The sequence below is a fragment of the Panthera pardus genome, unplaced genomic scaffold (assembly GCF_024362965.1).
Source record: "Panthera pardus isolate Hobbes unplaced genomic scaffold, ASM2436296v1 HiC_scaffold_26, whole genome shotgun sequence".
Lineage (NCBI taxonomy): Eukaryota > Metazoa > Chordata > Mammalia > Carnivora > Felidae > Panthera > Panthera pardus.
Window position 1 is genome coordinate 3,342,090 of NW_026526832.1, and position 16,344 is coordinate 3,358,433.

Genomic DNA, 16,344 nt, shown 5'->3' on the forward strand with positions numbered 1-16,344 from the left:
TCAAAGAGCCAAAGCATCTCTCATTGCAAAGGAAGGTAAGAGATGTGGGAAAGAAATGTCCCCTGTCCTCCCAATTCAGAGAGGTGGGAAGCCTGACTGCTAAGGCTGAAAACCCAAACTTTAGCAAAGATTGCCTGATCTTTCCTTTTTTCCTTCACAAAGTAGCCTGGCTACCAAATAAATTCTCCTTTGTATTTCAGAAAAAGAACATCAAAGAACTGAACTCACTGAACAATGAGGATCCCTTCACCTTCCTTAAGGAACAGTTTGGCTCCTGTTTCACTTTGGAGTCAGCTGTGCATCCCAGATACTTTGTCTATACTTCCAACATACACACAGACAACCTGTGGGAGTGAGGAAAGATCTAGGGAAAGAAAAAAACACTCAATTCAAATTTGAAAACACCGATGTGAATCTCAATACAGGAGGAGACTGAATACACAAATATCTGGGACAACAGAACTCAAACCCTCAGCTTCTATAGCAATGGGCCCAGAGTCAGAAGTGTTCAATGGCTGCCAGCTTTTCTATTTTTGTCCTCACTTCCAATTCAGGACCAATCAGAGAAAGCCGACTATGCTCTTCAAACCAAGCACCTAGGATGCCCCAGCTCCAGCATCCCAGACCAACAACTCCAGTCAATAGGCACCTTTTTTACCATAAAGCTTACCCACTCCTCTGTCTGCCTTTGAATCACTGCCAAATGCAAGTGATGGAGGCTTGACTCCTCTGCTACAGCAAACTCTGAATAAATAGCTGCTGTGTGTTCTTTGAGTAGTCTTCATGATGAGACCTTCTCTAAAGTCCTGATATAGAAGGGAAGCCATTTTAGATTTCTAAGTCAGCATGACTGTACATAAACTTTGTTCCAACCCAAAGCCTGATTTATGGCCCATCAAATACACATTGTACACCTGCCTTGTAAATGCACAGCCTAAGGGAAACCACCTTGTCCTTAAGATCTCTATCTCCCTGCATTCCTTGACATTAAAACCTGTGATTCCTGCCTATATGTTAACCTGTTATCTTTTGGGCTTTTGCAAGCTGTAAAAAAGAATATAGCCCTGTAAAAACGGTTTATTCTCTGGAGCACGTTTTTCCCTGCAAAGAGGGTGTTTCCCAGGCAACTGTCCTAACTTAGGCTCAAATAAAACTCTCTTTCTTTAGAGATTCTAAAAGGTTTGTTCATTTTGTGTCAACATTTATCTCTATAGACAATAGCAAATAATAACATAGCTTCCCCCCCCATAACATGCTGTCTTCACCCAGCAAGCACGTGGGCTTTGCTTTCAGTGTCATTTGTCCCTTTATTTTTTTAAATGTATTTATTTAAAATCAAATGAGTTATCATACAGCATAGCATTGATTTCAGGAATAAAACCCAGTGATTCATGACTTACATATGACACCCAGTGCTCATCCCAACAAATGCCCTCCTCAATGCCCATCACCCATTAGGTCCATCCCCCCACCCAATGCCCCTCCAGCAACCCTCAGTTTGTTCTCTGTATTTAAGAGTCACTGGTGGTTTGCCTCCCTCTCTGTTTTTATCTTATTTTTTCCTTTCCTTCCCTTATGTTCATCTATTTTGTTTCTTAAATTCCACATATGAGTGAAAGCACACGGTATTTGTCTTTCTCTGACTTATTTCACTTAGCATAATACACTCTAGTTCCATACATATTGTTGCCAATGGCAAGATTTCATTCTTTTTGGTCATTGAGTGATACCCCTTTGAATCAGCACCCCTTTGAATCAGCATTTTTGTACAGTGTATGTCATTTGGGCTATAAAAAGTAGAGTGTGGTTAATTACAAAGTTCTAGGTGAAATAAATTTCTGGGAAGTGATGATCTCAGTGCCTGTGGGTTTGCTGCCTTCCTAAACATGCCCAACCTCACCCAGGTGCTTCTGTTTTTCGAGATATAGCCAGGCTCTACTGGTTATCTCCTCCAGGAGGCCAGCCTGGACAATGCAAGCTCTGTAATAAGTGATCGTGTAGATGCTGGATGAATTCTAGGAAAGTTGGTCCAGCTGCAGGTGCATTGAGAGAGGTCCAGTGGGGTCCAGGGTCCAAGGGGTATGGCAAGGTACTGTCTTTGAGTCCCCCGTGGGGGAGGATGGGGCAGTGGGTGTGAACAGGTGGGAGGAACCAATAACAAAGAACCTGGAGAAGCTGCTTCTGGGAAACCTGAAGGCAGGCACAGGTCCCTCATGACTCATCAGGGTTTAGGTCCAAAGCAAGGCAAAGTCCAGATGCTAAAGTGGGGTTAGGCTGCCAGGCAGGCAATCAGGATAGGAACTCAGGAGGCAGGTACAAATTTGGGGGCAGGGGAGGTTGGAGGCTTATATGGGTTTGGTTTTTTCCTAGGCTGCATGTAACAGATCTAATGATTAAAGTCTGGGTGATTCCTACCTGCTCAAAAATTGTGATCTGCACTGGGAAAACCTAGTGAAAATTTGGAGTCTGGAGGTTGGTGCCTCCTTTTGTTCTGTTGTTGATCTTTCCTCTTGTATACTTTTTTTTTTTAATTTTTATTAAAAAATTTTTTTTAACATTTATTTATTTTTGAGAGACAGAGAAAGAGCATGAGCAAAGGAGGGGCAGAGAGAGAAGGAGACACAGAACTTGAAGCAGGCTCCAAGCTATCAGCACCGAGACATGGGGCTCGAACTCATAAACCACGAGATCACGACCTGAGCCGAAGTCGGATGCTTAACCGACTGAGCCACCCAGGTGCCCCTCCGCTCGTATCCTTTAGAAAGGCAAACCCTGTTTGTATCATCTTAAGACCAAAGCCACCAGGTTACTGAAACACTATGCCTTTCCTTTAGAATTCAGTGAGCTATGCTATTACTTTCTAACTGAAAATCTTGATACACAATTAGCTTACTCATTTGATTTATCTGCTGATACAGAGTCCAAAACAACATGACTAATATCGAAAAATTAAAGTGACTTGATGAATAGCCAGATTTAACAATTCAATTGCCTTTTTCTTTGACTACAACCCAAAGAGAATGTATAATCAACATTACTTTGTAGTTACGATATTTTCAAGAATTCTCCACTTTGTATGGTAGCGTAAGTAACTTAACTAATATTTAATGTGTTTTGTTTGTGTTTATTTTCATTTTGGGAGTTCTAGCGACTGACACCTCTTGTTTGACAGTGGCATCGAGCCACCGATGTGTGTTGTGAGAGGTCCTTCAATTTCATTATGCAGCCTTGAGATAATTCGGAATGGGCTCAGATGAGATCATAAATATCCTTAGTCTGATACTGGCTGGAAGACGGACCGGACCTAACTCTTAAGGGACCATGCCTGGTACACTGGAATAAATATACTTATATATTTATTCTTGAAGGACCATGCTTCATAAAGATGTGGGGCCCCACATCTTATCTACTATGAAAGCAGCCACTTTGTAGCTTCTATGGCCCATGCATTAACAGTTGTCTTTCTCAGCCCTGCGGAGCTCCAATAAATAAATAAATAAATAAATAAATAAATAAATAAATAAAATTTTAAAAAAGAAAGAAAAAAAGGAGGGGGCGTGATTTGCAGTGAACTTAGATTGCAGGCGGCAGACCAGCCCCCTTCCTTAGCAAAGCAGTGTTTTCCCTCCATCTTGTTTGCTACCTGGTGAGTGCTGGTCTAAGTCCATCTTTCTCTTAAAGGATTTTGCTGACTGAGCCAGGAAGTAATTAGCACATACTAACATTATGAAATTCGCCTTGCTTTTCTTCTCCTTGGCAATCTTTAGTAATATGTAGGCTACGGCTACAGTTCCAGAAAGCAGATCAGGGGCCAGGATCTGCTTTGGGGCTGTGTAAAGAATACAGCAGTTTCTCTTCCCAGATTTCCAAGGAAGAGCTCCCTCCCACTCCCACCCATCCCCAGAGAACTGGTTGTCAAACATTTGCCAGCGCATCGCTAGGTGTGTGTCTGCTGGGATGGGGGTGGGGCGTGGCAGTTGGGCAAGCCACACAATCCACTGGAATGTGGGAAGAAACCACTAAATGTCAGTTCCTATTTTATTTAGTCTTTGTGAACTTTCTACTTTTGTGTAAGTTTCATAATGGACTAATGCCCATATTTCAAAACGGAGTGCCCTCAGTTTTGTTTCATTGATTGGGGTAACTAGGATCCAAAATGCTTGGAGGGCAGCACTCCTAAGGCTATTATCTCTGTGCAGTTAACTCATTGCCAAGCAGAGTACAGGATGGATACGGGTCTTCTCCTTCTATTCCCAAGACACCTTCCTCTTGCCCTCACCTGCCTCACCCTACCCCAGGATCTTGGATGGGGGCAGGAGGAGTGACCAGCTATGAAAGGAACCTCTGATTAGGGTGCTTCTGTTCTTGCTACAGATTAAATTCCCTGAGATTGCCCTTTTACAGGCAATCCTTTCTAGCCCACATGCAAGGGTCTCAGCCCTAGCCCTCTACCTTCCTGTGGCCTCAAACATCACAGCCCACTCAAAATTTCTCCCCCTCCAAGTCTTTCTGCCTTATAAGCAATTTAGCATGTAAACACTATGGGTTTAAAACCCGATGTAAACACATGGGTTATCCATTTTCACAGATAGGTTCAATCCAAATTCCCATCACTTACTACTTTAGGACCTAGGAAAAGTAACTGTATCTCTCTAAACTTCCTCCTCTGTGAGAAGGGGGTAATAATAGTACCTCCCTGGAGGGGGTATTGGGAAGATTAAAATGCTTATTCAAGCGAGTAGCACTTAGCCAGGTATCTGAGCCATATAAAAGCCTCAGAACATGTTGATCTTTATTCTTCTTAACCCTCTTTCCTGCAGCCTGTCACTGGGGGCATCATGCTGTCAGCAAAGCCTTGGTGGGACAGATCCTTAGAGGGCCAGTGGAAGAGTAGAGTGGGGTGGGCGAGAAACTAGGTAGGAAGTACCTAGGAGACTACACAGGAAATCATCTGATGGGTGACATTTTAGGACCATGGACGCCTGGTCCCCCCTGCCCTGAGATTCCGGTTGGTCTGGGGAGACACCCACACATGCTCTGTACGTTGCATGTCCAGCACTAGCTTTGGGCTGTCTTCCTCTTAAATATTTCCAAAACCTGTCCTTCTTTTACTTCTCTTTCCCTCCCATCGCACCCTGAGTCGCGCCCCCCATCGTCTCACACTGAGGCTTGTGCTGGATCGTCGTTAACTGGTGTTCTCGCACATCATTCCTGGCCTGACCCGCGTTCTTCAGACTCCCTTCTCAAGGCCACATCAGAGGTGTCCGTGTTTTACTGTGCTAGTAATTATCTCCTCTGGGGAGTCCGTTCTCAAACAACAGCGGGAGCAACAGCAGCAGTGGGAGCGGCAATAGTGCCTGACGCAACCTCCCTCGCAGAGTCGCGGGGGGCTGGCCGTGCGCCTGTGTGCGCTCACCTCCGGTTTACCAGCGAGGAGGGTCACCCGCACTAGACCTGGGACTCAGGCTGAGGCCTCCCGACTCTGCCTGTGCAGAGGATGGTGACGGGGAGCCTTAAACCTGACTTGGGCAGACAGCGGTCACAGTACCTTTAAATTCCAGCATCTGTCACCAATACTGCCTGTGTCACCTGGGGCAGGCAGCCTCCCTCACGCCTTTGGTTTCTGCCCTTGAAATTTCTTAAGGTTATTGTGAGGTTCATGCAGTAGCCTGTGATCTAGATCTGTGAGGGCAGCCAAGGCACGCTCCGCGGTGAGGGTTTCGCGTGCGCCCTCTGCTGGTCAAGTTTCTGTTTTTCGTAAATTCTTTGAGAAGGTCCGCCTTGCCAGCCTCATGGCAAAGGTCAGAAGAAGGGCATGGAAGAGTCCTAGGCTCAAAACCTTTCTTCTCCTGGGCCACTCAGTGATATGTGTTCCCTGCACCTCTCTGGAAAGCCCGAGGCCCATCCAGGGTTCATCTTTCTTACTGACCCTCCTGAGATTCGTTTCCACAAAGGAAAAGCCTTCGGCCTCATCCCAGCACCCTTAGGTACCCCCAGCCTCTGATCCTCTGATGCCCCTACGAGAACATCGTGGCACCAGCCTCGTGCCCACCCTCATCTGTCGCCACCCTCATTGGTTCACCCAGGGGCCTTACTTGAATAGGGAGAGCTTTGGGAGGTGAGGCTCATGTCTGGCTCCAGGGGGCTTCTGTCCAAGTCTGGAATCAGAGACAGTGAGGTTAGCACATGACAATTGGGATTTTCCAGGGGTTCAGGAACATCAGGGGCCATGCTTTACTTATTGTTGTATGTTTTGAGAAACGCTAAAGCAAAGAGACAGTAATGACAAAAAATAGCCTTCCTGGTCAAAAATGGTAGAAATGGAGATGAAATAGAACGAACTCAGTTTCTGGATGCAGAACTCTGTAGAAGCCTTAGTTATTAAAAACACATGCATTGCATTAATTCAGGGGGTATAGGATACATTGCCCACAGTACTCTGAGAGTAATCTGGAAGCTTCTAGCTGATAAAACATTAAGTTTGAGAAATGCCTGAATGAAATCCCTGGTCACAATCCAAACAACCTTTGCACATGGAGAGCACATAGCACCTAGGGAAGAAGAAAACCCAAACGCTGTGCTCTGGTATGAAGGCAGTCTTGGCCTTGCCCACTGCTTGGCTGTAGTGACTTGCCTTGTAGTGTACTTGACTGCCTCTCACCGCTCTGAGCCTTCCCTTCCTTGTCTGTCCCTCCAGCTCTGACAGTCGATGCTTCTAAGAAGCAGGAAGACTGCACCTTGGTGAGGAAACATGGTGGAAGGTGGAGCTGCCCCAGACTCAGTTCAGACAGAGACTCTCAAGGATTGTGTTGGAAGTCAGAGGAAGCCTTTACTGCTTCCACACATGCCACAAACAACGGCAGAGTTAGGAGTCGATATCACCATTTGGAGTTCCCCAAGGTTGCATAATTATAGTATCTGGTGCTTGGACCTTCCTGGTGTCCACTCCTGCTGCCTAAGGGACAGGAGGTGCATGGTGGCCACCACATGACCTGTGTTCCAAGAGCAGGAGCAGTGCTTTCCAAACCTCTCTGTTGGCAGATCCATATTTGTCAGACAAATGTCTTACTTTTAGTTTGGGAATTCTGATTTCCACGTGTGAGTTGAAGGCCCCTGTTACGTGCCCCTCCCTTCACACTTCATGCACTAGACAGTCATTTGGGTCAAAAGCCTCCTCTTTTCATATGCCTTGAGCCAACACCAACACCAGAGTGCCTTCTTCCATGGGATGATCGAAAGTCCTGAGCCAGGGTACTTTTCCCACCTGAGACCCAGACAACTCCTTCTACTGCAGGGCCTTCTCCTCTGCCTGGGAAGGCTGGGGGAGGATTCAGAACCATCCAGCTGGTTCACTTCGAAGCCCCAGATCTCCGGGTTAAGGAGATCTGTTTATCTATCACCTTATGCACCTAGGCACCCATGACAGAGCTTCATTTTCCCTTCAAGGACTTCTCTGGTCTAATGCATTTGCCAGAGAAGTTCTCAAAGGTCACTTACCATGCAAGGTCAACAGGGAGGAACCGGTCTGTGCACAGACCTACAAGGTCCTGCTTTAGGAGTTATGTTTTGGTCCTGGTATGGATGCTTTTGCAAGAATCTTACCTTCTGAGCAGCACTGGGGCTCGTCTCCTTCCTGGTCTTCAGACTCCATTTTCACACTTGAGTCCTCCAAAAATGACATATTTAACACAATGAAATGACTCAACAGGAACCTGGGATTAAAGGCAGGAAGGAGGTCAGTTATGACACTTCCGAACCCAGGAAACCTTGCTGGGCACCACAAGTGCTTAGTAGGCCATCAGCCTTGCTCTCTGCTCAGAAATGTTTGCTGTGTCCAGGAAGGCCTTGTAAGAATGGACCATGCTTCTCCTATCACTCCTTCTTTGATTTTTGGACAGCAATGCTTTCTAAACAGTGGGTCACAATATCATTTTCATGGATCCTGACAACATTTGATAAAAATGGAATAGAAAGCTCAAAGTGTATTGCTCTAGTCCTGGGATTACCAAACTAACTACAGACCACAGGACAAATCTGTCCCACTGCCTTTTTTTTTTTTTAAGTAAAGTTTTATTGGAACACAGCCATGTCCTTTTTTACATGTTGTCTATGGCTGCTTTCTGGCTTCAACAGCAGAGATGAGTATTTGAAAGACAGATCATCTGGTCAGCAAAGCCTAAAATGCTGCTGTCCCAACATTTACAGAAAAAGTTTGCCAACCCTCTGCTGTAGTCTAATCTTTGCAAAGAAAGGCAGGTTTTTTTTGTTTTGTTTGTTTGTTTGTTTGTTTGTTTTTGTAGCCTCTTGTCATAGAAAACTGAGCCTCCAAAGGTCCCAGGAGGCTCAGCTCCTAATGTCTTGGGGAAGGGATGACACAGGAGTTCTTCACTGAGAGGACTTGGAGGAGAGAGATTTCTAAACACCCCTCAATTCTGCAAGTCACATTTCACTCACTTCACAAAGAACTTTCCCCAACATTAGTTCAGAGAAGGAAGTGAGGCAATAATTGCTATCTCCATTATATAGATGAAAAACCCAAAGGTAGTAAATTCTCAAGGGTCAGAAGTTTGCAGAGATGGGCAGTTTGTGTGGAAACCCAATCCCTTGAGAAGGGCTTAGGAGCGGGACAAAGGGAGCTAAATGGTTTTGCAAAAATAAAAAATGGCAAGGAAAGGCTCCGGGGCTTGGCAGCAAGGACAGTGAATGATAGGATGGCCACAGTGAAGGATGGCCACTGGGTGGCTCTAGGGGGTGGGGACACCTGACAGATCTTTAAGGGCATGGAGAGTCACCACTTGAGTTTAAGTTATTTGCTATTTGGCTGCATTCCCCACATCTACAAAGCACAAATCTCTTTGCAGTTTGGGGCTAGATCAAGGGACACAGGGAATTGGTGGCACTGGAGAAGTCAGAGAATCTGGCAGTCACATGACATTAGACAAAGAAATGTCTGGCAGAAATGTGGGTACTAAAATGCATGAAGACAGTGGTGGTCCTGGTGGGGGACAGAATGATGCCCACAGGCTGAAGTACTTGGGAGATCTCTGTGAGCCACTTCTGGAATTTCCCACCTGTATCCAAATAAATGCAGGTGGTTTCCCCAGAGCTCCCTAGAGAAGCAGTGCATTCAGCCATCTGAGATCCATGTCTTTTCACCTAAGAACACTCAAAATATTTAGGGTCCCCAAATCTCTTTTCTGAAGACCAGTACTTTCTAGATTCTTCTTCTCTAGCAGCTGAAAGCAGAGAAAGCTAGCATTAGCAGGGCTGGCAAGTTTCCTAAGCTCAGCGTCTGCCTGGCCCTCCAGCAATGCCCCGCTTATCGGCAGAAGCCCCCCTGGAAGACATTCAGGCTGCTCATGGGGCTGAGAGCAAGGTGGTCTGGAAAGGTGTCAGAGATATCACTTAGAAAGTCAAGAAATCCACAGAAGGGCATGCTTCTAATGGGAAAAAAAGCAAGGCAGGTCCAGATGCTGTTCTGCTTCCCCATCTATGTCAACTGGTCTCTTGAACCCGCATCAGTACCACCTACCTGAGGCAAGGGTCCCCACGCTCTGTGGCTCCTGGAGCTCTGCTTGTCTTCTCCCTTCAGGATCTCTGATGTGGAGGGGCCAGGTCTGGTCCTCGTTTTGAAGAATCGGTTTGGGAGTGTGTATGCAAATGTAGCAGTGCATTCCTTTATCCAATAATAAGCAGCATCTTAGGTATCAGTCATTACTCATTGCCTGCCATTTTCCACCCCAAAGGAATAAACAAATTCCTGTGGAGTAGTGTCACTCTGCCAAGGACTGTGCCACATCCATTCAACACGTTTCAAGGCACTTGAGACAGGCTGTGTGGCTGCCGGTCCAGTGCAACAGCGAAGGTGTAGGAAAGAGACATGAACGAAAGGAAAGGGGAGATGCAGTGTCCAGCCCGGACACCGAGCCTGGGAGGTGTGGGCAAGTCCTTGTCCTCATGGTGGTTCTTTACCCCAGTCCCAGAGTTCAGCCAGGTGGGGCCCCACATCCCAGAGAAAAACACTGTCCTTTCACCTCTCCTTAAAGAGCACTCCAGGACATCACTGACACCCCCATCCACATCTCCTCTGTTCACTCTTCTTCAATGGGGACATGCAACACATCCCCAGCGGACCTTCCTTGATCAAGCCCACCAAGAACTGGCTTCTTCCTACAGCCTGTTGGCTATTTACTTACCTTGTTATTTATTTATTTATTTTTTTTTTTGGCATTGCATTGCATTGCATTGCATTGCATTGCATTTGCTCTTGTCAGTTAAGAAGTATGGTTGTGTTTTACAATGCTAAAAACAGCTGGTGCACTCAGAGGAAAATCCACGTGACCAAGCAAGGTCATAGCCACTGGGTCACCAGCAACAGCACAATAGCACAGGGGCAACAGTAACAGCCACCACAGTCCTCTGTGTGCTCTCAGTAATCCAGGGCTGGACTAAGCCCCCTGCATTCCTTATGTCCCCAAATCCTGTGCTGATCCTGGGGCTGGGGCTGTCCTCCCAGCTTCCACTGTAAAAGCCAGAGCGGTCTACCGAGGTTAAGCAATTTCCCTGAGATCACGAACTGAGTTCCAGGCAGCCTAGGCTTTTCTGAGAACGTCGCAGCTCTGTCTTTTAAATGGGGCACAGACTAGGGTCTTATCTTCAAACCTTCTTCCATGCTCACATCTACATAACACGCAATGACAGGAATGTGTCTGACAAATTATTTTCCTTCCCTATTTACAATGCATCCTGCCTTTCCTAGTCAAGATGATATCTCAAATAGTATTTCATCTCATCAGTACTTTTCTACGTTATTTTTAACTGCCACAGGGTATTTCATTATTGGTCTAAAGATCTGAAAAATGTGATTCCCTTGATAGCTGGAATAGAAATCTCTAATTTGTCTATTAAATGCCTAATATAGAGAGATCTTCGGAGAATTTCTTGATAAGCCTTTGGGATAGGGATGAGATTGTGAAGGAAAATATGAAGTTAAAAAAATGGGAAACCCAACTGAGTATAAATTCTGTCATCCAACAGTCAAAGAATTAGAATGTTACTGAAATAGGTTTGATTCCTACATCCTGCATCACCATAGGATGCTGGCACTTCTCATGATTTGTCCAGGCACGTACAGCAGGAGAGGCAGCAAGGTGAATTCCCTGCAGTAGACCTAGCCAGGCCTGAGGAGCTGGACAGTGCTTGAGGAACAGAGACAGATGCAGATGCCCACAGGAGACATGCAGCCTGCAGTCCAGAACATAGTGGCCAAAGGAGAGTGGGAATGCTCTGTGGGAAGGCTCCCACACAGATAGCACCAGGTCCCAACAGACAGGAGGGCACAGCAATAAGGAATCCAGGTCAGGTGGTAGCCACATACCCAGCAGACCATCCAACCAGCATCTGAGAGGCCCATAAGCAAGGCCTCATCATTGGCATGAGGTTCAGGAGACTGGCAACTTTCAAGAGTCCATAGTGTTAAGTAGTCAGTAGGAGCGAATCCAGAGTAGAAAACAGAGTAAGAAAGCAGAGAAAATTATGTAAGTTCATGTTTGCCATAGGAAAGTTTTTGGAAGTCAGTAAAGGGATGGCTGCAATCCCCATTATTAGTGTTGCTATTAGCTAAAATCTCCTGACTGCCAGTCTGCTCCCTTTCTTTAAAAAAAAAAAAAAAATGTTTATTTTGAGAGAGTGAGACAGAGATAGGGTGGGGTAGAGAGAGAATCCCAAGCAGGCTTCCCACTGTCAGTGCAGGGCCCGATGTGGGACTCAATCCCACAAACCTCGAGATCATGACCTGAGCCAAAATCAGGAGTCAGATGCTTAACAACTCAGCCACCCACCCGCCCCCAGTCTGCTCCTTTCAACCTTACATTTTTTCCACCAACGTCTGCATGTAAATGTTTGACATGTATTCTGTAGTTGTTATGTACGGTATTTTATACATGACCATGAAGTCAGATGTATTAATTCTATTGAGCAGATCCTCTCTATCCTCACTGTTATCTTTTATTCTATCAATTATGTAAGGGGGATATTAAGATCTCCTACTATGCTGTAGATTCACAGATTTATTTTGATCTTGATTTCGGCATTTTGAAGCCATGTTAATTAGGTGCATATAAATTTATAATTTTTATATCTCTCTGGTGATCTGAGACTTTTATCTCTAAGGAGAAATCCTCTTTATCTCTACGAATGCTTATTGCCTTAAAGTCTACTTTGTCAGATACAGAAGACTTTTAATTAGTATTTGTGTGGTATATCTTTTCTCATCCTTTTCCTTTCAATGTTCTCCACCCTTATGCTTTAGATGTATCTAAAGCAAACAGCATATAATTCAGTTCTTTTTGCTTTGCGTAATCAACATTATCATACAAACCACTTACATCAACTCTAAAACATCATGGATTATAAGATACACCAAAGTTTTATAGATCAATAAGAAAGAGAAATGCCACCAATTAAACCATGTCATAACATCTCAACAACAGCCCTATCAAATGCACAGATCAATCATACCAGCTTCTCCATGCGGCAAATTTTCTTTCATCAATTCCAAGGAATTTGGCGATTTCTCTTGTTTTACATTGCACATATCTTAGAAGCAAAGTATAAAGAGCTTCATCTACTTGTGGGTAGCCTCTTTTTTGGGTCTCTGAAAGTTGTTGGTATTTGGCAAAAAAAAAAAGCTTCATTAAAATTACCTGTTTACCCCACTACTCAGTTTCCATGCCAAGTCAGAGGGCATCTTTTTGAAACATTTTCAGCAGAAATTAAACTCAACACATGTAATAACAATGATCCACAAAACTCAACTGATGACCAAGAAAAAAAAACTCTGACAAGTTAACACACCCTGACAGGGTTCATATGATGCCATAGCCTGTCATGTGTTTCCCAATTTCAGAAATATAAAAATATAAGTAAATGTGTGTCTTTTTTTTAATGTTTATTTATTTATTTATTAAAAATTTTTTTAATATTTATTTTTGAGAGAGACAGAGCATGAGCAGAAGAGGGCAGAGAGAGAGGGAGACACAGAATTTGAAGCAGGCTCCAGGCTCTGAGATGTCAGCACAGAGCCCGATGAGGGGCTCAAACTCACCAGGTCATGGGATCATGACCTGAGCAAAAGCCAGACACTTAACCGACTGAGCCACCCAGGCCCCCTTAATGCTTATTTATTTTTGAGGGAGAGAGAGAGACAGAGCACAAGCGGGGGAGGGACAGAGAGAGAGAGGGAAACACAGAATCTGAAGCAGGCTCCAGGCTCTGAGCTGTCAGTGGGGCTTGAACTTGTGAATCACAAGATTTGAGAACTCGTGAGCCGAAGTAGATGCTCAAGTGACTGAGCTGCCCAGGCACTCCTTGTGTGTCTTAAAATCAATGAAATAGAGCATTTGGGTTTAAAAACCTACCGCTGTTATGGTGTTTTTTTTCATTACTCCTATTCTGTTTCTCCTCCCCCTTCTTGCTTTCTTTTGGTTTGAATATTTTTTATCATTCCATTTCTCTCCCTACTAGTCTGAAATGTATATGCCTCTATATTTATTTTCAACTCTTTTGGTGTTTATCCTAGAAGTACCCCATGTATCCTTAAGATTCATGCTAATGAAGAACTTTATTCTCCTCTCAGACAATTCAAGGATGGCAGAACACCTCCATCTACCTCAACTTTGCCCAATTAAAAAAAATTTAAGTTTATTTATTTATATTGAGAGAGACAGAGACAGCACATGAGTAGGGGAAGGGCAGAAAGAGACAGGGGGGGAGAGAGAGAGACTCACAAGCAGACTCCATGCTGTCAGCACAGAGCCTGACATAGGGCTCGAACTCATGAACGGTGAGATCATGACCTGAGCAGAAATCAAGAGTCGGATGCTAAACCAACTGAACCACCCAGGTGCCCCAACTTTGTCCAATTTCTATGCTTCTACTGTCACATGTTTTAATTCCATATACTTTCAAAACTACGTATTTTATCATCATCATCATTATTATTATTATTATTTCATAGCATGAGAGTTAATTTCCTTTTGCCCACATATTTAGTAATCTTCTTGGTTCGTCATTTCTTCTTATATCTATATCTTCCATCTGGGATCATTTTCTTTATACCTGAAGTACATACTTTAGAACCGCATTGTCTAATATGGCAGCCACCAGCCACAGGTGGCTATTTAAATGTAAAGTAAGTAAAACTGAATAAAATTTAAAATTCAGTTCCTTGGCCTCATTAGAGGCACATTTCAAGTGCTCAGTAGCCACAAGTGGCTAATGGCTACTGCACAACAAACATAGAGAACATTTTCGTCATGTCTGAAAGTTTGTACTGATAGTGCTTAGCTCCAGCTTCCTTTCTGGAAGGCCTTATAGCAGTGAACACCCTCTGTTTTCGTTTAGCAGAATATACCCTTAATTCTCCTTCATTCCCGAATTTCCAAGTTCATCATTACCACTGGGAAGCTCCCGTGGGTTCTCTGCCCGTATCAAGATACTTCTGCAGGTCCCGCTGTCCTACCATTTGCCTCAAGGAACGTCCAGTCCCTGTCAAAAGGCAATCTTAAAAAACTCACGTGGAATCTGGATTTTTTTTCCCCAGGGAAAAAGTCTTCTCCATGGGGTCGGAGATTAGTAAAATGTCACTATTGCAGCTGGGAATAAATAAAAAAGGAACTGAGTGGGATTTTGTGGATGAGACTGGGAAGCCAATCATCACTTACTACGTTTTTTTTTTCCTATCAGAAAATGCATCTTACATTCCAAACTCACTCACATATGAGCTTTTGGAAACTTCAGGGAGCCTGTGGCCCTTGTCTCCTAAGAGGGGCCCACACACACAGCAGGTAGATGGTGAGAAACTGTTAGAATTTCTAATTATACAACAGTAGGAAAGTACCAAATATATACAACTTTTTAAAAAAGCAAGCATTAAAAAATGTGTGCTCGAAAATTTCACTGTTTGAGTGATGATGATTTCAAAACTGTAGGTCTTTTTATATTTGGGGGGCGTGGGTTAAAATATAAAATTAAATAAATATAAAATTAAATTTATCAAATATAAAATTTAAGTACAAAAGTATTTAAATTAATTGAATTTATTTTATTTACTTCGCTTCATTTTTTAAATCCCAGGCTGGAATGCACACTGTAGCAAAAAGAATCTAAGTGTATTAGGAAGGTATGAAATAACATCACTGAAGGGAGTGGTTGAGAAAGGTGCTGACCCAAAGCAACTCTGGAAATGAGCGACGCGTGTAAGACAAAAGGCAAAGACACTGTACATAAGCCCTGCACACAGATGGTAAAGTTGTAGCCCATGGAGTATGGAGCACAAGTGAACAGCTTTGAAACCAGTATACATGGGTTCTGGAATCGGACAGTTAAGCAAGTGAATGGTGGATGGTAGCAGACAGGTTTCTCACTATTACAGTGAGAACTTACAGACAAGCATGGGGAAAAGGCTAATGTGATCCATGTGGTAATGGGTTAGAGTTAGGGACATCAGTATGAACTCAGGGTTAGCTTAATATAGTATAGATGGCTACAAATAGAAATATTTATAAATATGTATATAGGCCTGAGTTGGTAGACACATGTATGCTTCCTTGCTCGGTCAGCTGGGAGAGCCTAGAAGCAATGATTCCCCAGGACAGTAAGCATAGCTAGTGCCCAGTTGATAGTTTTTAATACAATTCTCTAACAAAAAGAATTAAGACTCCTTGGGAAAATGTCTGAAATTCTAGGGCTGGATCGGGAAATGTGCAAGATGAGCCTAGAGTGCCACTTGGGAGTTCCAGAAAAGAAAGGGGGCACGGGGAGAGGCAATAATTGGGTATGTCAAAGGGACACCGGAGCCAGCTGAAGGGTTTCCAGTGGCCAAAGCTGGAACAATTTGAGCAATAAAATAAATAACATAGCATTGGATTAGAACTGAAAGTATAAAATAAATACCCGTGAGTCCATACTGATGTAAATAAATGATTGAATAAATAAATAAATGGGGAAAGCAGACAAATCTCTCTGCAGAGGAAACCCAAATAATTTATGTATATACTTTCTCCCTTAAAGAGGTGGAACATTAGGGGCACCTGGGTGGCTCAGCCGGTTAAGCATCTGACTTCAGCTCAGGTCATGATGTCATGTCTCATGGGTTCGTCCCCCGCTCATTCTCTGTCTCTCTGTCTCTCGAAAAAATAAACGTTAAAAAAAAAAGAAGAGGTGGAACATAACTCCCCACATCTCGGGTGTGCACTGACCTATATTGACTCCCTTCCAAGGAATACAGTGTTAAGGGGGTGGGGGGTCGTAATATAACAGCGGAGGAATTGGAGAGACACTTCC

General features: G+C 44.0%; 1 protein-coding gene across 2 annotated transcripts in view; it reads right to left on the reverse strand.

The window, feature by feature from the left end:
- Positions 1–16,344, reverse strand: part of IL36G (interleukin 36 gamma) — a 157,105-nt gene that overhangs the window by 29,451 nt on the left and 111,310 nt on the right. Inside the window, exons 3-5 of one of the 2 annotated variants that reach the window (XM_019444847.2) lie at positions 9,533–9,676; positions 7,603–7,712; positions 6,096–6,158 (exon numbers count right to left, since the gene is read on the reverse strand). In XM_019444847.2, coding sequence (XP_019300392.2) covers positions 6,096–6,158; positions 7,603–7,681 — 142 coding nt within the window. In that variant the 5' untranslated portion in view covers positions 7,682–7,712; positions 9,533–9,676. Of the gene's footprint in view, positions 1–6,095; positions 6,159–7,602; positions 7,713–9,532; positions 9,677–16,344 lie in introns of those variants that run through there. The other variant, XM_019444873.2, reaches the window with a different exon arrangement.